Consider the following 22,482-nt stretch of genomic DNA (forward strand, 5'->3'; position numbering starts at 1 on the left):
AGAGCAGGAATATTCATGGCAATTGAAAACTGTTTTTACCTCTTTTCAGCAATGCTTGGCTGCAAGATTCAAAGATGTCTTAGAATACATTTCCATCTAATGCTGGAACTAAATGTGCATCCAGAACATTGTGACATGAATTACAATAAGCCATGCAATTTGCAGACATCAGAAAATCAAACCGTGCAGTTCATGAAATTAGCTACTCTGTGTGGAAGCTAATACTGTACTTTATTAATCCATGCTTCTACACAGTGAATGAATGAAACTCCTGTAAGTAAAGTCCATCTCGCTATACCAAAAGAAACCAATTTTAAAAATAGAGTGGGTTTGAAAAATACGCAGTCTAATTCAATCCTGATGTCCTGATGCAAACCAATATACAATAATATAGAAATAAAGCCACCAATTGCCACTAATATTACTACTTTAAACTAGAATGTTGTAGAATTTTTCTGTATTGTTGTTCATCATGTGTGCCGTATGATGGATCTTTTATTGAAACTTATGTTGAAATATATTTGACAAAATAGATACACTGAAATATCATTCAGCCTAGGCATTATTTCACCCTCTGCTTGAATATTATGATACTGTATGGCTACATGATCATTATTGATCATTCTGTTTGGCTACTTGTCTTGCGCAACTCGAGTTCAATGCAACCAGTTGAACCCCCACTCATGTCATCTTCCATTCGAGTATATTTGTAGCTGGCCTAATAACTCTCTCTTGGTTACTTTCTACTTTGTTCTTTATATGTGAGATCTACCTCTTTGTCTAACTAGACTTTCCCTTCTCACATTCCCCCTTGATTGAATTGCAAGTCTTTTCACACAGTCTCCTCAATTTTACTGTCAGTATACTTTCATCTCAATGTATTGAGTAGAGCAGAAGTGTTCAAGGCATTTGTTTTCACTAATTATTTAGCTGCATACCATGGAGGTTTGTATGCTACATATAGAGGGTGAGAAACTTCAACCCTTCCAGTACATTCCAGCCATAAGTCCATCAGAAATACAGTGGAGGGACTAGAAATTAAACTAGTTGGATATTCCCAAGTCAGCCTACAGCAAGACCTGGGCAATATCCAGACTTGGGCTATAAGCTGCAGATAACGTGCATCAGATAAATGCCAGGCAATGACTTACCTGAACAAGAGAAATGCATCAACGTCATTGAGTACCCTGCCATAAACATCTTGAGGGATCACCATTGACCAGAAGTTGAACTTTACCAGCTATTCCAACACCATGGGCTGGATTTGGAAGCCCGCTGGAGCCAGAATTTCCCAGTGCCTGCTGATTTACTGGCATCTTCCCGCCCCCAGGCCATTTTTAAGGAGGCAGGTCAGGCAGGGTACGGCTACTCACACGCAAGTAGCAGGTAGCTTAGTAACATAATTACAAGGTCTATTGAGCCCATTGATCAGAGGTGTAATATAGTGTAGTTTGAGAAACACACACAAAACATGGCTTTCAGAGAGTACACACAGACCAGTGAGAAAAAGACCTGGACCTGAGAACATGCAATGTAGATACATAAGACAAAAACTAGTGTTTGTGTTGAATCTGAATAAAAAGCCTGTGGCTATCATTTAATGAAGATGAAAGAATACAACACTACAAGAGGCTGTCTGGAATTTTCAGACAGGAGGTCAGTGCTCCAGGATCAATTTGAGGTCCCCCCACCCCCCAACTGCAGCCACCATACCTTCATGGCCATAGCTGAGGCCACATGCTGCACTATGGGGAGGGGTTCCACAGTGTGGTCTGGCAGCTGTGGTCAATTCTTTTTTTAAAGTTTGTAAAAAGTGTTGAGAAGATTCCTCCATCTTGATGCACTCTCTCCCTTACCTGCACTGGCAGACTGCAGCTCCTCCACTGCTCGAGGGTCTCCTATTGGCCCTCCAGCATTGGGAACCCACCCGCCATCCTTAATTGGATGGTGAGCATGCCCCCTGGCCACTAATGTCCATTCCTTTGAAAGTTGTGTCAGGTGATTATTTCTGACATGGTGTGAGGTTGGGACCAGATTTGATCTTGACCCCAAAACCCGAGCCCAATGGTTCTAACAGCAGAGCAGAGTCTAGGTACTTTGTAACAAGAGGCTCATACCCTGACTGTTCAAAGCCTCTACAATGTTCTAATTAGGAGCATGCATTAAAATATTCACCACTCACCTGAACTAGCCCAGCCACCACAATATTCAAAAAGCTCTTCACCCTTTGGTACAGAGACGTTTGCTTGATCAAAGCCGCTGCTGCTGGGCTCCCCCTCCATCACCAGCACAATGTGACTGCAATATATACAGTCTACAGGATGCACTGCAGTAGTTTGGCAACAGCATCTGCCTTCTCTTTGGCCTCTCCCACCAAGAGGGACAAAGGCAACAAAGTTGAGGGAATGCTGTCACTTCCAGTTTCCCCTCCTAGTCACCAGCCATTATAATGGATATATACCACCAATTGTCACCATCATTGCTGGTTCAGTATCCTGGAATTCCCTATCTAAGACCATCATGGAGGCACCATCGCCACAATGACTTCTGCAGCTGAAGAAGAAAGCTCAATACCAACACCACAGGGCAGCTAGGGATGGACAATAAATGCAGACTAGTCAAGAACAATTATATTAAAAAGAGAATCCTTTCAGGAAGTAATTTGTTTGCTTCTAAAACCCATCCCACAGCACTTGGTTGTTCAGTTAACTTAATCCCTTGAGAGCTACATTTAACTTAATCATAATGTTTTACGATTAAATATATATGATAGTAAGGTGAAAGAGATCCCAAGCAATGACTGATGTTTTTTTAAAATCGTGTTAAATCTCTGATTAGTGCCCATAACATAACTTTTTCTACCCATTTTGAGCCTTAAGGAGGTAACCTTCAACTTCACCAAAATAACTGAAAGGAAATCTAGTCATTGAAATGATCAAGGGAAATATTTAGAAATCGAAGGGGAGGAGGTGTAGCGGTAAGAGACTGAAGCCTTGTAAAAGATATGGAATATTGCGGTGCATGTGAAATAAATTTTGTCTGTTGCTTTATAGTTCCTAATATGCACAAATCTACTCCTGGTTTGGCCCTAAATTGGTAGTGCCTGAAAGAGTTAATTGGATAATAGGCCTGGAAAATTGTAACTGAATAAGACAGGCATTGGCATTGACCTAGGAAAATTTTGACGGCCCCAGTTTCTTAGATGTAGGAGTTGAATGTCATGGGGACAATAATAGAGAAAATTAAGAGGGAGAGAGTTGGAATATGTCCTAAGACGATACCATATTCTTGGAGGAGGAAAAAAAAGTTTCAATAATTTTTTGCAAAAATTAATTTTTAATCAGTCAGTTGCAAAGAACAGAACTAAAACTTGTATTGAAGGATCCCTTCAAAGATCCTGTCAACGGAATGAAACGAAACAAATAAACACTGTTAGAACAAAACCGAACTTTATATCTATTGACAAGAAAAGCAGAAGAAAAGTATTTAAAAATAAAATCCCGAATTAAGCATCTTGGCTGTTGTAACGGGGAACTCAAAACTCAATTGGGTTGTACTGGTTACAGTGTATAAGTCACTGAACTCTACTATATGTATATGTGGAGTTGGACTGCAGTGCCAGAAAAGGGTGGCATTCCATGTTTTAATAAGATTTTACTGCACAGTTCATTTGGGGTAAATCTTGCTGTGAACAAAATGCTAATGTAGTTACAGAAAAATGCACATCGAGTCACACTGAGAGTAGGACCCCAGGCTGCAATCAGAAAGATTAGAGAGAGAGTGATTATTGAGGAGAGAGAACAGAGTTTTTGAGAAATCACAAAGATGAAGTCAAATTCTCTGAGTTAAACAGAAAATGTTGGAAAAACACGGCAGGTCAGGCAGCATTTGTGGAGAGAGAAACAGAGTCAATGTTTCAGGTCTGTGTCCTTTCATCAGAACTGGCAAAAGTTAGAAATGTTTTGAGCAAGTGAAAGGGGGGAAAGAAGAATAAAAGGGAAGGTCTGTGATTTGATGGAGGGCAGGAGAGATGAAATGACAGAAGGTTTCATGGTACAAAGCCAAAGCGGGTAGTAATGGGACAAGTGAAGCAACAAAAGATGTGTTTGGATGAGGTGTAAATGACAGGATAGCAGCCGTGTGAAATGGGGGTGTGAAATGTACCAACAAAAAAACACTAAGGTAGTAAAGCGGTCGAAGCAGGTTGTAAGCGGTTGGGGAATTATGAGGTTGGAGGCCATGGAGGGAAGATTGCCACAGAAGATGTGATCAGTCACAATCCTGGATACAATGGCTTGATGTTCGGTCGTGGGGTCATGGTTCAGCGGGAGGTAGGAGGAAATGTCTGAGAGTTGACATTCAGCCTCTGCTAAGTACGCCAGACAACAATGGCACCACCCTTGTCAGCAGGCCTGCAGGAGATGCAACACCTGCCCTTTTACCTCTCCTTAATGTCCAGAACCCTAAACACTCCTTCCAAATGAAACCGCGTTTACTTATACTTTCACTTTAGTATACTGTATTCACTGCTCAAAATGTGGTCTCCTCTACAGTGGGGAGACTAAACACAGACCTGGTGACTGCTTTTTGGAACACCTCCGTTTAGTCCACAAGCGCAACCGTGAGCTTCCACTTCAATTCTCCACCTTCATCCCACTCTGATCTTTCTGTCCTTGGCTTGCTGCAGTGTTTCAGTGAAACTCAACACAAGCTGGAGGAACAGCACCTCATCTTTTTACTCGGCACTCTACAGCCTTCTCGACTCGATACGGAGTTCAATAATTCTAGATCCTAACCTCTGCACCCAACTGTTTTCTTTTTTAGTGTTTTTTTTGCTGATTTATTTCTCCCCCACCCCTTGTATCTTTCTTAATCCCTTTACTTTTGTGTTCAGAAGGCTTCTGTCCTGTCATTTACACCACATTAATCTTTTGTTTCTTCACATGTCCCATTACTACCTGCTCTGGCTTTGTACCATGAAACCCTTTGTCATTTAATCTCTCCTGCCCTCCACCCTATCACAGACCTTCCCTCTTATTCTTCTTCCTCTCTCCTCCCCCCCGCCTTCACTTGCTCAAAACCTATTGCATTTCTAACTTTTGCCAGTTCTGATGAAAGGTCAGAGACCTGAAACATTGACTCTGTTTTTCTCTCTCCACAAGCTGTCTGACCTGCTGAGTGTTTCCAGCATTTTCTATTTTTTCCCCAGATTTCCAGCATCTGCAGTATTTTGCTTTTGTTCTGTCTGAGTTTACTTCCAAAGCATCAACCCATCTGATACTGCAGTGCTGCTCTGTAATAGAGGTCAAGAAAAAATGTGGTTTTGCTAGGTCATTTGCTTGTACAACTGACTTGCCTGCTTCCTAGAAGATTGGTGAAAAGGAGTTACTACTAGTTCTTGGGAATACAGGAAGATTAGAAATCTACAATAGCTTCTTACACTGTGATTCTCCTGTTGGCAGTACAACGTAATCATATATTTGTTAAATTATCTAAAACAATTCAAAATTCACTCCATGCAGAATCCAACCCCCAGCTATGTTTTATGAATCTCCAACATCTTTCACTTTGAAATGTACTGACTGAATCAACGTAATAAAGAAGAGGACAGTTATTTCAGCTGCTATAACATGTATATAATTACAGCTTGAGCTTTAATTAAAACCTGCATGTTATAATTTTTTTAACACTAGTTATTCATGTTGTCTTAGTTACAGGAAGGTCAACTGATCGTGCAACATTTCCAATACCTCCAATGGTCTCCATACAGGGACGTACCCGAATCCAAGAAATCATTCCTAAATCTGTTGAAGCAAATTGAAAAATGGCAGGCAGAATGCGGAGACGGACGAGCAGTAGTTCACTGCCTGTGAGTAATTTAACCATCTGCTACCTTCCCTGATGGTGGTGTGGTTAAGATTTGGTACTTTCACTGCCGCGGTCTAGGTTTGATTCCCGATCAGGGAATGAAAATTTCCTTCATATGGTCGTATAGTCAAGTGTTATGGGGGGGGCCGACAGGATAGGGGAGTTGAGGCTGCATTCAGAGCAGCCACGATCTTATCAAATGGCAGAGCAGGCTCGAGAGGCCAAATGGCCTACTCCTACTCATTTGTTTGTCATGTGTTTGAAATGGATGGTTCAGCAGGTTAAGCATTTGAGATGGGTGAGTCTGAAAGTTATCCTTGCAGATTTACTGGTAGAGCGACAGACATTTAACCAAAAGACCAAGACCTCAGTCTAGTATCCAAACTGTCAGTGCAGTTGATCACTTACTGGAAGACTGAAGACTGTCCAGGTGTTGAATGTTTCGTACCACATGATGAGAGGAAAGGATTGAAGACTATCCTGCTGCTTTACCTGTAGAAATATACTTGTTGGTTGATAAAGAGTTCACTTAACAGGGGCAGTGGACAATATTTTGATTTGGCTCATCTTGATGTAAGCCAGCAACAAGAGTGAAAAGATTAAAGAATAAATTGCGACAACCTCCCTTTATGAACTAAAGACTCTTGATAATGTTCAAAGTTTGCACAAGGTAGAGTTTTTTTAAGCCCTTGCCATGGCAAACTACCTTGGAAAATCTACACTACATTGTCACTTTTTAATATAAGCAAGCTGTAGTGAGTAAAGCCTTCTGCAAAAACCTAAAGTCTGCTTTTCTTTCTTTATCAATTTGTTGTTTGTTGCTGCACTTTGTTTAAGTTCAGCAGGCACTGGGACTGTGATTGAACTAGCCTCTCGTGAAGAGTCCAAGTTGAAAATTCAGTCTTAACTGTTATTTCAAGTTAGCTTTTCCTCCACATGGTGATTTTTATTAGCTGTCAGATTAGACATCAGAGAAGGACTTCAGAGGTCCATTTTGAAAGAGAGAGGAGAAATTTTGAAGTACCAGACCCACATAATAGAAGCAGATAGAATACATTACAGAGCTGTATTCATGGTGGCAGTAGATTTGTCCAACTGCCCAGATGCAGGAAGAAGGTTGGCAGTTGGTAGGAATTTTAACGGAGAGGTAAATGGTCTGGCTAATCTTTGTCTGGTTTTAGGAATGGAGGAGGACGCAGTGGAACACTCTGTGCCTGTATCACCATCCAGGAGATGATCAAATACCAAAAGATGGTGGATGTTTTCCACGCGGTGAAGACATTACGTAACAGCAAACCAAATATGGTTGAATCCCTGGTGAGTGGTGGCTGTGCAGATCAAACTCAAAACGCTTTCTAAGATCCATGAACCAAATTTGCACACAAACATGACTAAATTTACACAATGACAAGTTGAAGTATCTCATCAGTTTGTGGATATGAAGTGCTTTGAGTAGTTTCTTAGCAATATGGGAAACTGCTATATAAGGTGTGTGTATATGTGTGTTTTTATGTATGCAAAATGCAGGGGTGCAAAGGCTAGGAGTAGTTTGCAACTATCTCTCCCAAAAAGCTGCTGAGGGTAGGTCAATTGAAACTTTCAAAATTGGGATCACTAGTTTAGTGTGAAAATGTAATGACGACCAGACTTCAATCCTGTTGTTCAAAATTAGTCATTTGAATCCACTTTTTGACCCAATAAAAGTACATTAGTGGCTTTCAGTTGTATACAATTTGCAACGGCTTCTCACAGCCCGGGCTTAGTGACCTCTCGCAGCTGCTCATTGACATTTGAATGTCAATTTAGTTTATAATGAATCACGTGGAAATATTCACTTAATCCATCAGTGTCATATTCTACAATGCACTAAAGCTCTGCAATTTTCATCAATGACATTCAAAGCATTTTGGTATTCCAGAAACTTGACTGAGATATTATTTTCATAAGGTTGCTTTTAAGCCTCTAATCGTTTCACTTTTAACTCATTGCCCACTCAAAATGCCACTTATACTTTACTGCCAGAATGATGGTGATTTTGAGTGGTCGGTATTGAGGGTGGTGGGGGGTGGGGGGGGGGGGCGGAGTTGGTGGTTTCCAGTGAAGTTTGATTTGGGGCGGGCAGTAGGCGAGGTGATCACAGCACCTGCCCAATGTTGCCAGTGCAGGGGAGTGGAGCCTGATTGGCTGGTAGGGAATCTGTACCGAATTTGAAAATAAAACTGATAAAAATTGATTAAAACACTAATTAACTAATAAGTAGAGTAACTAAACCAGAGGGAGGAGATTACTGTATTTAGACAGCATTTAATATTTATTGTAGAAATCTAGCACTAGGGACCACATAGTGAAGTGTATCATAATTTAGTAAGGATTTAATAAGTATTTATTTATTTTATATCAATTAACTAATTAGTGATAGAAATGTCAGTTAGAGGGGTGAAGTGCTTCACCTGTGTGATGTGGGAAGTCCGTGACGCTTCCAGCGTTCCAGGCGACTACATCTGCAGGAAGTGTACCCAGTTGCAGCTCCTCACAGACCGCATGGATCGGTTGGAGCGGCAACTGGATGCACTTAGGAGCATGCAGGTGGCGGAAAGCGTCATAGACAGGAGTTTTAGAGAAGTGGTTACACCCAAGGTGCAGGCAGATAGATGGGTGACCGCTAGAAGGGGCAGGCAGTCAGTGCAGGAATCCCCTGTGGCTATCCCCCTCTCTAACAAGTATACCGTTTTGGATACTAAAATAAAAGCAAAATACTGCGGGTGCTGGAAATCTGAAATAAAAACAAGAAATGCTGGAACCACTCAGCAGGTCTGGCAGCATCTGTGAAAAGAGAAGCAGAGTTAACGTTTCGGGTCAGTGACCCTTCTTCGGAACTGACAAATATTAGAAAAGTCACCTCACCTACTTATAACCTGTGACTTTTCTAATATTTGGCAGTTCCGAAGAAGGGTCACTGACCCGAAACGTTAACTCTGCTTCTCTTTTCACAGATGCTGCCAGACCTGCTGAGTGGTTCCAGCATTTCTTGTTTTTATTTCCGTTTTGGATACTATTAGGGGGGGGATGGCCTATCAGGGGAAAACAGCAGCAGCCAGAGCAGTGGCACCACGGTTGGCACTGTTGTTCAGCAGGGAGGGACAAAGCGCAGAAGAGCAATAGTTATAGGGGACTCTATAGTTAGGGGCACTGATAGGCGCTTCTGTAGACGTGAAAGAGACTCCAGGAAGGTATGTTGCCTCCCTGGTGCCAGGGTCAAGGATGTCTATGAACGGACAGAGGGCATTCTGAAGGGGGAGGGTGAACAGCCAGAGGTTGTGGTACACATCGGTACCAATGACATCGGCAGGAAGAGTGATGAGGTCCTGCAGGGGGAGTTTAGGGAGTTAGGTAGTAAGTTTTTAAAAAAACAGGACCTCTAGGGTTGTAATCTCTGGATTACTCCCTGTGCCACGTGCCAGTGAGGCTAGAAATAGGAAGATAGTGCAGCTAAACACGTGGCTGAGCAGCTGGTGTAGAAGGGAGGGTTTCAGATATCTGGATCATTGGGCTCTCTTCAGGGATAGATGGGACCTGTACAAGAAGGACGGGTTGCATCTAAACTGGAAGGGCACTAATATCCTGGCTGCAAGGTTTGCTAGCGTCACTCGGGAGGGTTTAAACTAGTGTGGCAGGGGGGTGGGAACCAGAGCAGTAGGACAGCTAGTGAAGTAAATGAGGAGGGCATAGTAAATAAGGCCAGTAGGACTAAGAGGAAGAGCAGGCAGGGAGATGTTGCTGAGCACAGTGGGACTGGTGGTCTGAAGTGCATTTGTTTCAATGCGAGAAGTATAACAGGTAAGGCAGATGAACTTAGAGCTTGGATTAGTACTTGGAAATGTGATGTCGTTGCTTTAAAAGAGACTTGGTTGAGGGAAGGGCAGGATTGGCAGCTAAATGTTCCAGGCTTTAGAAGCTTCAGGCGGGATAGAGGGGGATGTAAAAGGGGTGGGGGAGTTGCATTACTGGTTAAGGAGAATATCGCTGTACTGCGGGAGTACACCTCAGAGGGGTCATGCAGCGAGGCAATATGGGTGGAGCTCAGGAATAGGAAGGGTGCAGTCACGATGTTGGGGGTTTACTACAGGCCTCCCAACAGCCAGCGGGAGGTAGAGGAGCAGATATGTAGACAGATTTTGGAAAGATGTAAAGGTAACAGGGTTGTAGTGGTGGGTGATTTTAACTTCCCCAATATTGACTGGGACTCACTTAGTGCTAGGGGCTTGGATGGGGCAGAATTTGTGAGAAGCATCCAGGAGGGCTTCTTGAAACAATATGTAGATAGTCCAACTAGGGATGGGGCCATTCTGGACCTGGTATTGGGGAATGAGCCCGGCCAGGTGGTAGAAGTTTCAGTAGGGGAGCATTTCGGGAGCAGTGACCATAATTCCATAAGTTGTAAGGTACATATGGATAAGGATAAGAGTAGTCCTCGGGTGAAGGTGCTAAATTAGGGCAAGGCTAATTATAACAATATTAGGTAGGAACTGAAGAATTTAGATTGGGGGTGGCTGTTTGAGGGTAAATCAACATCTGACGTGGGAGTCTTTCAAACGTCAGCTGATTAGAATCCAGGACCAGCATGTTCCTGTGAGGAGGAAAGACAAGTTTGGCAAGTTTCGGGAAGCTTGGATAACACGGGATATTGTGAGCCTAGTCAAAAAGAAAAAGGAAGCATTTGTAAGGGCTGGAAGGCTAGGAACAGATGAAGCACTTGAGGAATATAAAGACAGTAGGAAGGAACAAGCAAGGAGTTAGGAGGGCTAAAAGGGGTCATGAAAAGTCATTGTCAAACAGGATTAAGGAAAATCCCAAGGCTTTTTATACGTATATAAAGAGCAAGAGGGTAACCAGGGAAAGGGTTGGCCCACTCAAGGACAGAGATGGGAATCTATGTGTGGAGCCAGAGGAAATGGGCGAGGTGCTAAATGAATACTTTGCATCAGTATTCACCAAGGAGAAGGACTTGGTGGATGATGAGCCTAGGGAAGGGAGTGCAGATAGTCTCAGTCATCTCATTATCAAAAAGGAGGAGGTGTTGGGTGTCTTGCAAAGCATTAAGGTAGATAGGTCCCCAGGGCCTGATGGGATCTATCCTAGAATACTGAGGGAGGCAAGGGAAGAAATTGCTGGGGCCTTGACAGAAATCTTTGCATCCTCATTGGCTACAGGGGAGGTCCCAGAGGACTGGAGAATAGCCAATGTTGTTCCTTTGTTTAAGAAGGGTGGCAAGGATAATCCAGGAAATTATTGGCCGGTGAGCCTTACGTCAGTGGTAGGGAAACTATTAGAGAGGATTCTTAGGGACAGGATTTACTCCCATTTGGAAACAAACAAACTTATTAGCGAGAGACAGCATGGTTTTGTGAAGGGGAGGTCGTGTCTCACTAATTTGATTGAGTTTTTTGAGGAAGTGACGAAGATGATTGATGAGGGAAGGGCGGTGGATGTTGTCTATATGGTCTTTAATAAAGTCTTTGACAAGGTCCCGCATGGCAGACTGGTGCAAAAGGTGAAGTCACACGGGATCAGAGGTGAGCTGGCAAGATGGATACAGAACTGGCTCGGTCACAGAAGACAGAGGGTAACATTGGATGGGTGTTTTTCTGAATGGAGGGAGTTGACTAGTGGTGTTCCGCAGGGATCAGTGCTGGGACCTTTGCTGTTTGTAGTATATATAAATGATTTGGAGGAAAATGTAGCTGGTCTGATTAGTAAGTTTGCGGACGACACAAAGGTTGGTGGAGTTGCGGATAATGATGAGGATTGTCAGAGGATACAGCAGGATATAGATTGGTTGGAGACTTGGGCGGAGAAATGTCAGATGGAGTTTAATCCGGACAAATGTGAGGTAATGCATTTTGGAAGGTATAATGCAGGTGGGAGGTATATAGTAAATGGCAGAACCCTTAGGAGTATTGACAGGCAGAGAGATCTGGGCGTACAGGTCCACAGGTCACTGAAAGTGGCAACGCAGGTGGATAAGGTAGTCAAGAAGGCATTCGACATGCTTGCCTTCATCGGTCGGGGCATAGAGTATAAAAATTGGCAAGTCGTGTTGCAGCTGTACAGAACCTTAGTTAAGCCACTTAGAATATTGCGTGCAATTCTGGTCACCACACTACCAGAAGGACGTGGAGGCTTTGGAGAGGGTACAGAGGAGGTTTACCAGGATGTTGCCTGGTCTGGAGGGCATTAGCTATGAGGAGAGGTTGGAAAAACTCGGATTGTTTTCACTGGAACGACAGAGGTGGAGGGGCGACATGATAGAGGTTTACAAAGTTATGAGCGGCATGGACAGAGTGGATAGTCAGAAGCTTTTTCCCAGGTTGGAAGAGTCAGTTACGAGGGGACATAGGTTTAAGGTGCGAGGGGCAAAGTTTAGAGGGGATGTGCGAGGCAAGTTTTTTTTACACAGAGGGTGGTGAGTGCCTGGAACTTGCTGCCAGGGGAGGTGGTGGAAGCAGATACGATAGCGACGTTTAAGAGACATCTTGATAAATATATGAATAGGAAGGGAATAGAGGGATATGGGCCCCGGAAGTGCAGAAGGTGTTAGTTTCGGCAGGCATCAAGATCGGCGCAGGCTTAGAGGGCCGAATGGCCTGTTCCTGTGCTGTACTGTTCTTTGTTGTTCTTGCTGATTGGACCTCAGTTAAACAAAGACTGATCGGCAGCTCGCTGCTTGGGGAGGAAACTGGCAGAATCAGGCAGCTTCGCCAAAGAATTAAGTCAACAGGGACATCATAAATGGGAGGGAGGGTGGGAGGAGGGCTGATGAGAGAGGTGGGGACCATACAGGGATCACAGTGGGTAGGGCAATTTAAGAGGCCTGGAGGAGCATTCAAAGAACAAAAGAAAGAACAAACTTGCATTTGTATAGCACCTTTCATAACCTCAGGATGTCCCAAAGTGCCTTACAGCCAATGAAGTACTTTTGAAGTGCAGTCACTGTTGTAATGTAGGACATGCCATAGCCAATTTGTACACAACAAGATCCCACAAACAGCAATGTAATAATGACCAGATAATCTGTTTTAGTGATGCTGGTTGAAATATAAACGTTGGCCAAGATAACTCCAGTGTTCTTCATCCAGTATTGTGGGATCTTTTACATTCACCTGAGAAGGCAGACGGGACCTTGGTTTAACGTCACAGCTGAAAGACCGCATCTCCAGCAGTGCTACATTCCCGCAGTACTGTATTAGATTGTCAGCCTAGATAATGCGCTGACATTTCTGCAGTGGGACTTGAACCTACAACCTTCTGACTCAGGCGAGAAAGCTATCCACTGAGTCATGGCTAACACAGTTCACAGCATCACTGCATCATGAGCAGACTGATTATTTTGTAACTGAGGTCAGTCATAGCACTGTACTGCCACGGATACACATCCACTATATCCTAAACTGAATGAGAAATTACCAGGAATATTCTGCAAATGTTCTGCTTGAAAGTCAAACGCCTGCTGAATATTAAATGACTGCAGCGATAAACATTGTTATTATAGTTAAATAGCATTTATTTGGAGTCATGGCAGAATGCTTTCTATGATAATTATAGCATAAAACTAGTAGTTACCAGTAAAGTCCTAATTCATCATTATCTGGAACAGCACAGACAGAATTAAAGGATTTAATTTGCATCAAATTGTGTTGCCTTAGGTTTTCAAAAGAATGTGATGTTTGGGGTTTCAGTGTACTGAGGATTGTGGCCAATGCTGCAGTCGCTTAGTTTGAGTCTCTGGGAGCTTTGTGTCAGATATTTTCAGAAAGCCATCACTGTGCTCAACGCTCCCTCCAAAATAAATGATTGATAAATTCAAATAACGCAGAGGGCTGTATTATTAGTCCCTGATCGGGGTGAGCATGGGTGGGCAAGGAATTTCGCGCCCAACGGCCGATGTGCTGGTTCCCCAGCTCAAACTGCCCCCAGGCCATTTTCTCAGAGATGGGATTGGAGTTGAGGGTGAGGGCACAGGTCTACCCACCTGCAAGTGGCAAGAAGCCAATTAAGGCTCTTTAAAGGTCTATTGTCGGAGACCGACTTGGATTTTCCAGTTGGCCTCCAGGTCCTCACAGGCAGCCCTAGAAGCTCTCCCTGCCTGCCTGGGTTCAGCATCAGCCGCAGGCCGCCCTGTAGTAGGATTCACCTCCCACAATGGTGGCCCGGCTGCAAAGGCCCTTTTTTGTTTTAGATTTATAAAAGTTGGAGAGAAGGCACCTCCATTTGGGACACTTTGGACCTATCCCTCACTTACCTGTAAGAGCAGCCTGCTGCTGCCTCAGTGCTGGTGGGCCTCCTATTGACCCTTTAGCTGTCCATAATTGGATGGCAAGCTGCCCTCTGGCTACTAATTGGCCAATTTGGGGAAAAATACAGGTGAGTGACTATTCCTCACACACTGCAGGCTTCTGACCTCCATCTGAGCTTGATGATGGGTGTTGAAGCCCACGGGAAAATTCCTGCCTAGAGTTTCTATCTGATGTGTTGTGGAGACTCTCTTCTTGTAGGGACACCTCTCACTTGTTGGCTCAGATTGTTTATCCAGTGAGAAATTTAGCCACACAGACCAAGAATATTCCAGATTCCAAATTAAAATTCCATAGGATTGTACAGCACCAAAGGGGTCCATTCAACCCATCAAGTCTGTGCTAGCTCTTTGAAAGAGCTATCCAATTAGTCCCTCACCCAGTCTTTCTTACAGCCTTGAAAATTTCTCCTTTTCGAGCATATGTATAATTCCCTTTTGAAAGTTAATATTGAATCTGCTTCCACCACTCTTTCAGTGCATTTCTGATAGTATCAACTGTGTGCTAAGTTCACTGAGCGCCAGTTGGGAGCACTACGATTGGTAACACCTTTTGGTTTGGGAGTGAAAAATAGTACACAACATTCCCACTGCTGATATATCTAGAGATTTCTGCCAAATGTGTGTGGACATCAGGTGAAGCCAAAATTGGGGTCACTTGTGGTGGTCCTGCCCACCATGGGGAGTAGCCCATCAACATTGACTGTTAGGTACACCTGTGTAAAATGGTCAGTTCGGCTCAATGCCAGAGAGTGGCTGGTATCCAGTTGGAAATGTATAGCAGAAAAAAGATAAGGCATTTAGTAGATAGGAGAATTGGGAAATTGGCAAGACTGAAAAGAGGAAGGGGGATATATTTGGTGTAAGTAGATCTGAAATTCTTGCTAAATCTATATCCTTACTATATTTTCTATTATTCAGGAACAATACCGCTTCTGCTATGACATAGCAATTGATTACTTGGAGTTCCTCGAAAGCAGATAGCATGGGATGGGCCAATTGGAGTCTAGCATTGGATGGCTGCCCGAGCCCATTCTCTACATTGAATTGCGCTGGACTCTAAGCTCAAAAATCTACTAATATGATGGTTAATGGAAAATGGATAGATTCAAAGAAAGTCTGTTTAACCCTTTGTGATTGGGTGAGCCAAATAAGATATATTCCATGAGAGACCAACAGCCTAAAAGCGCTTTTTTGTACCTTTTTGACTAAAGCTATTAAGAATGATGGTGATGCACAGATTGGATTGTGCAGACACATCCTAGACAGCCTTTTCACTGCATCTAAACATGGCAGACCACGTCTGCCCTAGACCATTGAACCTTAGCCAGCATTTAAGATGGATGCCATACAGTAGCAAATGGGTGGATTCTGCAGATGAGGACTGCTGGCACCTTACCTACACTGGAAAGGGTTTTCAAACACTATTTTTGTTGAGTTCCATTAAGGGTGTGGCTGTAGGATAACACACAACATGCCCATCGATGTCTTGTACAGGTTGTTTTTCTCAACAATTGAATTCTTAATCCTCTGCATTACTTACACATACAATGATGGTGGGAAATGAGGAATTTCTTTTTTTACCAAAAGATTTTCTCAATTTTTACACCATTGGTGAATTATATTGGTCTTTCCCACACTGAGGTAAAAATTGACCTCACCATCATTTGGTGATCTGTTTCATTCTATGCGTATATATTTACAACAAAGTGTTCATGTTTTTCTTAATTTTTTGTGGCTTTATTTTTGATTCAGTGAATTTTTAAAAATTGTGCTGTCTAAAGGGGCTTGATATTTTCCTGCTGTGATGGTATCAATTGTATTTTCCTAAGAGTGACTTATCAGTGCTGGATTATTGCCAATGTCAATGTTGAACATGTGAAATAAAGTAAGTTAAATGGTTTGGAATAATTGTAAACCTGTTTCACAATGGATGTTGCTCATTTATGAAAAAATAAAACATCTTAACATCCTGAATGTCTTTGTTTCTTGGGGTTAAATGGACAGTGAAGTTGGGGTTTTCACTTTCTCTCTTTCCCCTCTCCCTGACTCAGCTTGCTTATGGCATAGTTAATTCAGTGGAGCTTCCGATAACGCATACTGCTCTCCAACTCCAAATGAAGTTACATTCTAGTCAGTAGAGGAGCTCAATATAAATCCTTAAGAAGATCCAGTTGGTTGTTTGTGCTAGTTTTATAATCGTGGATTTATCCACAGTCACATTGTTAAATAATCATAGTAGCAGCTGACCGTAAGGTGGGAGACACCTTCAGCGACAGTTTCACAAATCCCAGTTGATAAAATGCCCATCAGGATGAAGAAGGTGCTTCGGTCGATTTGATCTCATCCTTCCAGAATACCACCTGAACATATTCAGTTTGGAGCACCTTGTTGTTCTCTAAGCGAGCCAAATAACATTGCCTCAAGAACATTTCCCACTGCTCACTCCAACTATCGATCGCTGTGTGTGTAACAAAGTACATCCTGGTGCTTATCTAAAATTTCCCCTTCACAAACCTGAATCTGTGTGTCCTGTTTTGCATATTTAGAAGTATTGTTTCAGATTTCCTCTCCCTGTCCCATTGGGTGTATGTACAAGATCTCCGCCCAGATGTCTCTTTCCAGAATGTATGGGCTAGATTTGTGGCAGCCAGCAATAAATGCAAATAGAATCATAGAACGTTTAAGGCACAGAAAGAGGCCACTTGGCTCATCGTGTCTGTGCCGGCCGAAAAACAATCCACCTATTCTAATCCCACCTTCCATCATTTGGTCCGTAGCCCTACAGTTTAAGGTACTTGAGGTGCATATCCAGACTCCTTTTGAATGAGTTGAGGGTCTCTGCCTCAATTACCCTTTCCAGGTCATCCCCACCCTCTGGGTGAAAAAGTTCTTCCTCGTCTCCCCTCTAATTTTTTTACCAATCACTTTAAATCTATGTCCCCTTGTCACTGAACTCTCTGCTACGGTGAACAGACCCTTCACCTCCACTCTATCCAGGCCCCTCAAAGTGTTGTACATTTCAATCAGATCTCCCCTCAGCCTTCTCTGTTCCAAGGAGAACAACCCCAGCCTATCCAATCTTTCCTCATAGCTGCATTTTTCCAGTCCTGGCAACATCCTCGTAAGCCTCCTCTGTACCCTCTCTTGTGCAATTACATCCTTTCTGTAATGAGGTGACCAGAACTGCACACAATACTCAGTTTGTGGCCTAACCAATGAGTTTATGCAGTTCCAACATAACCTTCCTACTCTTATATTCTATACCTTGGCTAATAAAGGAAAGAATTCCATATGCCCTCTTAACCACCTTATTGACCTGTCCTACTACCTTCAGGGATCTGTGGGCATTCACTCCAAGGTCCCTAACTTCCTCTACACTCCTCAATATTTTCCTATTTATTGTGTATTCCTTTGCCTTGTTTAACCTCCCCAAATGCTTCACCCCTCACTTATCCAAGTTAAATTCCATTTGCCACTTTTCTGCCCATCTGACCAGACTACCAATATCTTCCTGCAGCCTACAGCTATGCTCCTCACTATCAACCACACAGCCAATCTTTGTGTCATCCGCAACCTTCTTGATCATGCCCCCTACATTTACATCCAAATCGTTTATATACACCACAAAAAGCAGGGGTGGACCCAGTACTGAGCCCTGCGGAACGCCACTGTAAACAGCTCTCCTGTCGCTAAAACAGCCGTCAACAATTACCCGTTGTTTCCTGCCACTGAGCCAATTTTGTATCCACCTTGTTGCATTTCCCTGGATCCCATGGGATTTTATTTTTTAATCCATTGACATGTGGAACCTTCTCTAAATCATTGCTAAAATCCATGTAGACCACATCAACTGCACGACCCTCATCTATCTTCCTTGTTACTTCAAAAAATTCAATCACGTTGGTCAAACAAAATCTTTACTTAACAAATCCATGCTGACTATCCTTGATTAACCTCTGCCGTTCTAATTGACAGTTTATCCTGTCTCTCAAAATAGATACCAATAATTTGCCCACTACTGAGGTTAGACTGACTGGCTTGTAATTATTCGGTCTATCCTTCGCTCCCTTTTTAAACAGCAGTACGATGTTAGCAATTCTCCACTCCTCTGGCACCACACCTGTATCCAGCGATGACTGGAAAATGATGGTCAGACCCTTTGCTATTTCCTCTCTCACTTTTAACAGTCAAGGATACATTTCATCTGGCCCTGGTGATTTATCAACTTTCAAGGATGCTAATCCCATTAATACTTCCTCTCTTCCTATGTTTATCACATCCAATATTTCACATTCTTCTTCCTTAACTACAATATCTGCATCGTCCCCTCTTTTGTGAAGACAGACTCAAAGTATTCATTAAGAAACATACCAATGTCTTGCACTCCTGCACACAGGTTACCTTTTTGGTCTTTTATGGGCCCTACTCTCTCCTTAGTTATCCTCTTACTCTTAATATATTGATAAAACATCTTTGGGTTCTCCTTGATTTTGCTTGCCAATATCCTTGCATGCCCTCTCATTGCTTTCCTAATTTCCTTTTTGATTTCACCCCTCCATTTTCTATACTCCTTTTGGCTTTCTGTAGTATTGAGTTCTCTGTGTCGGACATAAGCTTTGCTTTTCTGCCTTACCTTACCCAGTAGGCTCCTTGACATTCATGGGGGCTCTAGATTTGGCCGCCTCACCCTTTTTCTTTGTGGGAACATGTTTACTCTGAACCCCTTGGATCTCCCCTTTGACACTGATTTACCTTCAAGTAGCTGTTTTCAGTCCACTTTCACTAAATCACTCCTAGGTTTAGTAAAACTGGCCTTGCCCCAATTGAGAACTCTAACTCCTATTCTATCTCTGTCCTTTTCCATAATTATGTTAAAACTGACTGAATTATGATCACTATCACCAAAATGCTCTCCCACTGCTTCTCCTTCCACCTGCCCATCTTCATTTCCTAAAACTAGGTCTAAAACTGACCCTCTCTTGTTGGACATGCTACATACTAGGCAAAAAAGTTCTCCTGAACGCACCCCAAGAATTCTGCTCCCTCGGTTCCCTTCACACTAAAACTATCCCAGTTAATATTGGGGTAATTAAAATCCCCTACTATTACTGCCCTATTGTTCTTGCACTTATCGGAGATTTGCCTACATATCTGCTCTTCTATCTCCCTCTGACTGTTTGGGGGTCTATAGTACACTCCCAGCAGTGTGATGGCCCCTTTTTTGTTCTTTAGCTCAATCCATATGGCCTCTTTTGATGAACCTTCCAACATATCATCCCTCCTCACAGCTGTAATAGTTTCCTTGACCAAAATTGCCAATCCCCCTCCTTTCTTATCCCCTACCCTATCACATCTGAAAACCCTGTAACCAGGAACGTTGAGCTGCCATTCCTGTCCCTCCTTAAGCCATGTTTCTGAAATAGCCATGATATCATACTGCCACGTATCTATCTGTGCCTTCAGCTCATCTGCTTTATTTGTTATACTCCTTGCATTGAAATAGATACCCTTGAGCACTGCCAAATTCCTTTTTTGTTATTTTCTAACCCTCGTTTCCTCTGTCTTCCAGACTCATCCATTAATTTTCTGCCTTCTATTTTAATTTCTGATTTTGTCCCAGCTGAGTCTACCCTCAGGTCCCCATCCCTCTGCCAAACTAGTTTAAACCCTCCCCAACAGCACTAGCAAAACGTCCCGCAAAGAACTCCGTCCCAGCTCTGTTCAGGTGCAACCCGTCTAGTCTGTACAGGTCCCATTTCCCCCAGTGCCGGTCCCAAGAATCTGAAACCCTCCCTCCTGCACCATCTTTCCAGCCACGCATTCATCTGTCGTATCCTATTTCTATACTCACTTGCGTGTGGCACTGGGAGTAATCCGGAGATTACTACTTTTGAGGTCCTGCTTGCTAATTTCTTACTTAGCTGCCTAAATTCTGACTGCAGGACCACATCTCTATGTCGTTGGTTCCAATGTGGACCACAATTGCTGGCTGTTCACCCTTCCCCTTCAGGATGCTCTGCAGCCGCTCATTGACATCCTTGACCCTGGCACCAGGGAGGCAACACACCATCCTGGATTCACGTCTGTGGCCACAGTAACACCTGTCTGTTCCCCTGACTATTGAATCACCTATCATTATGGTTCTTCCAGTCTTCCCTTATACCCCCTTGTGCAGCTGAGCCACCTGTGGTGCCGTGGACTTGGCTCTGGCTGAACTCCCCAGGTGAAGCATCACTTTCCTCCGTATTCAGAACTGAATAGCTGTTGGTGAGTGAGATGCACTCGGGGGGGGGGTGGGGTCTTCAGCACTACCTGCCTGATTCTTTTTGATTGTCTGGTTGTCACCCATTCCCTCTGTCCCTGCATACTCTTAAGCTGTGGGGTGACCGCATATGTAAACATGCTATCCATGTAGCTCTCATCCTCATGAATGCACCGCAGTGTCGCCAGCTGCTGCTCAAGTTCCAAAACCCGGAGCTCAAGCTGCTTCAATTGGCACTTCCTCAAAAATGGTTCTCCAGGATATGGGAAGCATCCTGGAGCTCCCACATAGCACTGGAGGTAAGCTTTCGAGGTTGAAGCAATTCTGCCATTCCTTTATTAATTAGTTGACCCTTTGCTACTGCTAAAAAAAAACCTTACCAATACTACAACAGCTTAGAATTATTAATAAAACCTTACTAGTACTGATAAATCCTACTGAAAATCAATACAGTTCAAAATAGATAAAATAAACCTTACTCAAAAAAAAAAACCCAGCTACTCACTTTTTCCTTATTATTAACCTATTTATTCAAATACAAATATTGCCACATTATTTTCTACTCATTGATGTGTTAACTAACAGTGCTCAGGGTCTAACTGTTATGTCTGGCTACAGGATCTTCACAGAAATAGGAAATAAAGAGCTACCAGTATTGATGAAGGATCCAAATTAGTATCTTAACTTCTCCTTCTGTTTTGGGTGATGATTGCACATTCCCCACAATTTTTTGTTTTACTCGAGCTACAGACCTGTGGTTGAATTTTCTGCAGAATATTCCACAATCAACTCTGCATGTACAGAAATTAAAGCCATTAACAGGTACTGGTGTGAAAATGAGCAAGTAACTGTCCGCCATAAAAATAGGAAAATGCTGAGGTCAGGCAGCTTCTGTGTGGAGAGAGTTTTTTTTTATTCTTTCATGGCATATGGCATGAGTGGCAAAGCCTGCATTTGTTGCCCATTCCTCAATCCCTTGATGACTGAGTAGCTTGCTAGGCAAGTTAAGAGTCAACCACATTGCTATGGGTCTGGAGTCACATTGTATGCCAGAATGGGTGAGGACAGCAGATTTTCGTACCTAAAAGGGCATTAGTGAACCAGATGGGTTTTTACGACAATCGATAATAGTTTGATTACTGAGACTAACTTTCACATCCAGATTTTTATTAACTAATTAAATTTAAATTCCACCAGCTACCGTGGTGGGATTTGAACCCATGTCCCCAGGGCATTAGCCTGGGCCTCTGGATTACTAGCTCAGTGACATTAACACGACGCCACCATCTCCCCTATTTGACTTAATTGGGGGAATTTTAACTTCCAGGAGTGAGTGGATTCAGGAGCAACTTGAGAGTTAAAATCACTGCAATTGACTGTCAGGAAACTGGCTCCAACCCATCAACTCCCACTTTTAACTGCAATGTGAGGCAGGCTCGCAATTTCAATATGTTGATTGCTCATTAAGAACAATTCGAACAGGAGTTTTGAGTTTTAACTATGTGTGCACAAGTTTCCCAGGCTTCCTAGAACTTGCCAATGAAAGCAAGGTGAGAGCACAGGGGTAACTGAAGGGGCTGAGGGACTGACAGGCAAAAATACCCATAAAAACTGAAACCTCACATCTGCTTTCTTGCCGAATCGTGTGAAAAGCTTTTGCTTACAGTATTTGTGCTGAGAATTTGCTTTCACTTCTTTGGAGATTTGTGAATCTGATTTCCTCTTTGCAGCTCTGATCTGTCAGATTGGGGTAAATTTTATAAGGTAGCGGGCAAACAAAAAACGGGCCAGCTGCACACCAAAGAACCACCACAATTCCAAGTGCGGTGGTTCATTTAAATAACCGGAGTGGGCCACCCACCACCCACTGCACCCCGATCACGTGGAGAGGGCGGGCTGTCCGTCCCAGCAATCACGTCAGTTGTGTGTGCGCAGGCGCCGATGCCATTTTCAAAGGCTGTCAGACATACTGGAAATTTAAATATTTAAGGCGAAATGG

The 22,482-nt window shown here is 43.1% G+C and overlaps 1 protein-coding gene across 10 annotated transcripts in view; it reads left to right on the forward strand.

Annotated features, from left to right (window-relative positions):
- Positions 1-16,191, forward strand: part of ptprub (protein tyrosine phosphatase receptor type Ub) — an 833,961-nt gene extending 817,770 nt beyond the window's left edge. For all 10 annotated transcript variants that reach the window (XM_068011591.1, XM_068011594.1, XM_068011592.1 and 7 more), the window contains 3 exons: positions 5,712-5,869; positions 7,050-7,185; positions 15,140-16,191. In XM_068011591.1, the coding sequence (XP_067867692.1) occupies positions 5,712-5,869; positions 7,050-7,185; positions 15,140-15,202 (357 nt within the window). In that variant the 3' untranslated portion in view covers positions 15,203-16,191. The remainder of the gene's footprint in view (positions 1-5,711; positions 5,870-7,049; positions 7,186-15,139) is intronic.
- The last annotated feature ends 6,291 nt before the right edge of the window (positions 16,192-22,482 follow it).

Source organism: Heterodontus francisci, chromosome 31, assembly GCF_036365525.1.
Source record: "Heterodontus francisci isolate sHetFra1 chromosome 31, sHetFra1.hap1, whole genome shotgun sequence".
Taxonomy (NCBI): Eukaryota; Metazoa; Chordata; class Chondrichthyes; order Heterodontiformes; family Heterodontidae; genus Heterodontus; species Heterodontus francisci.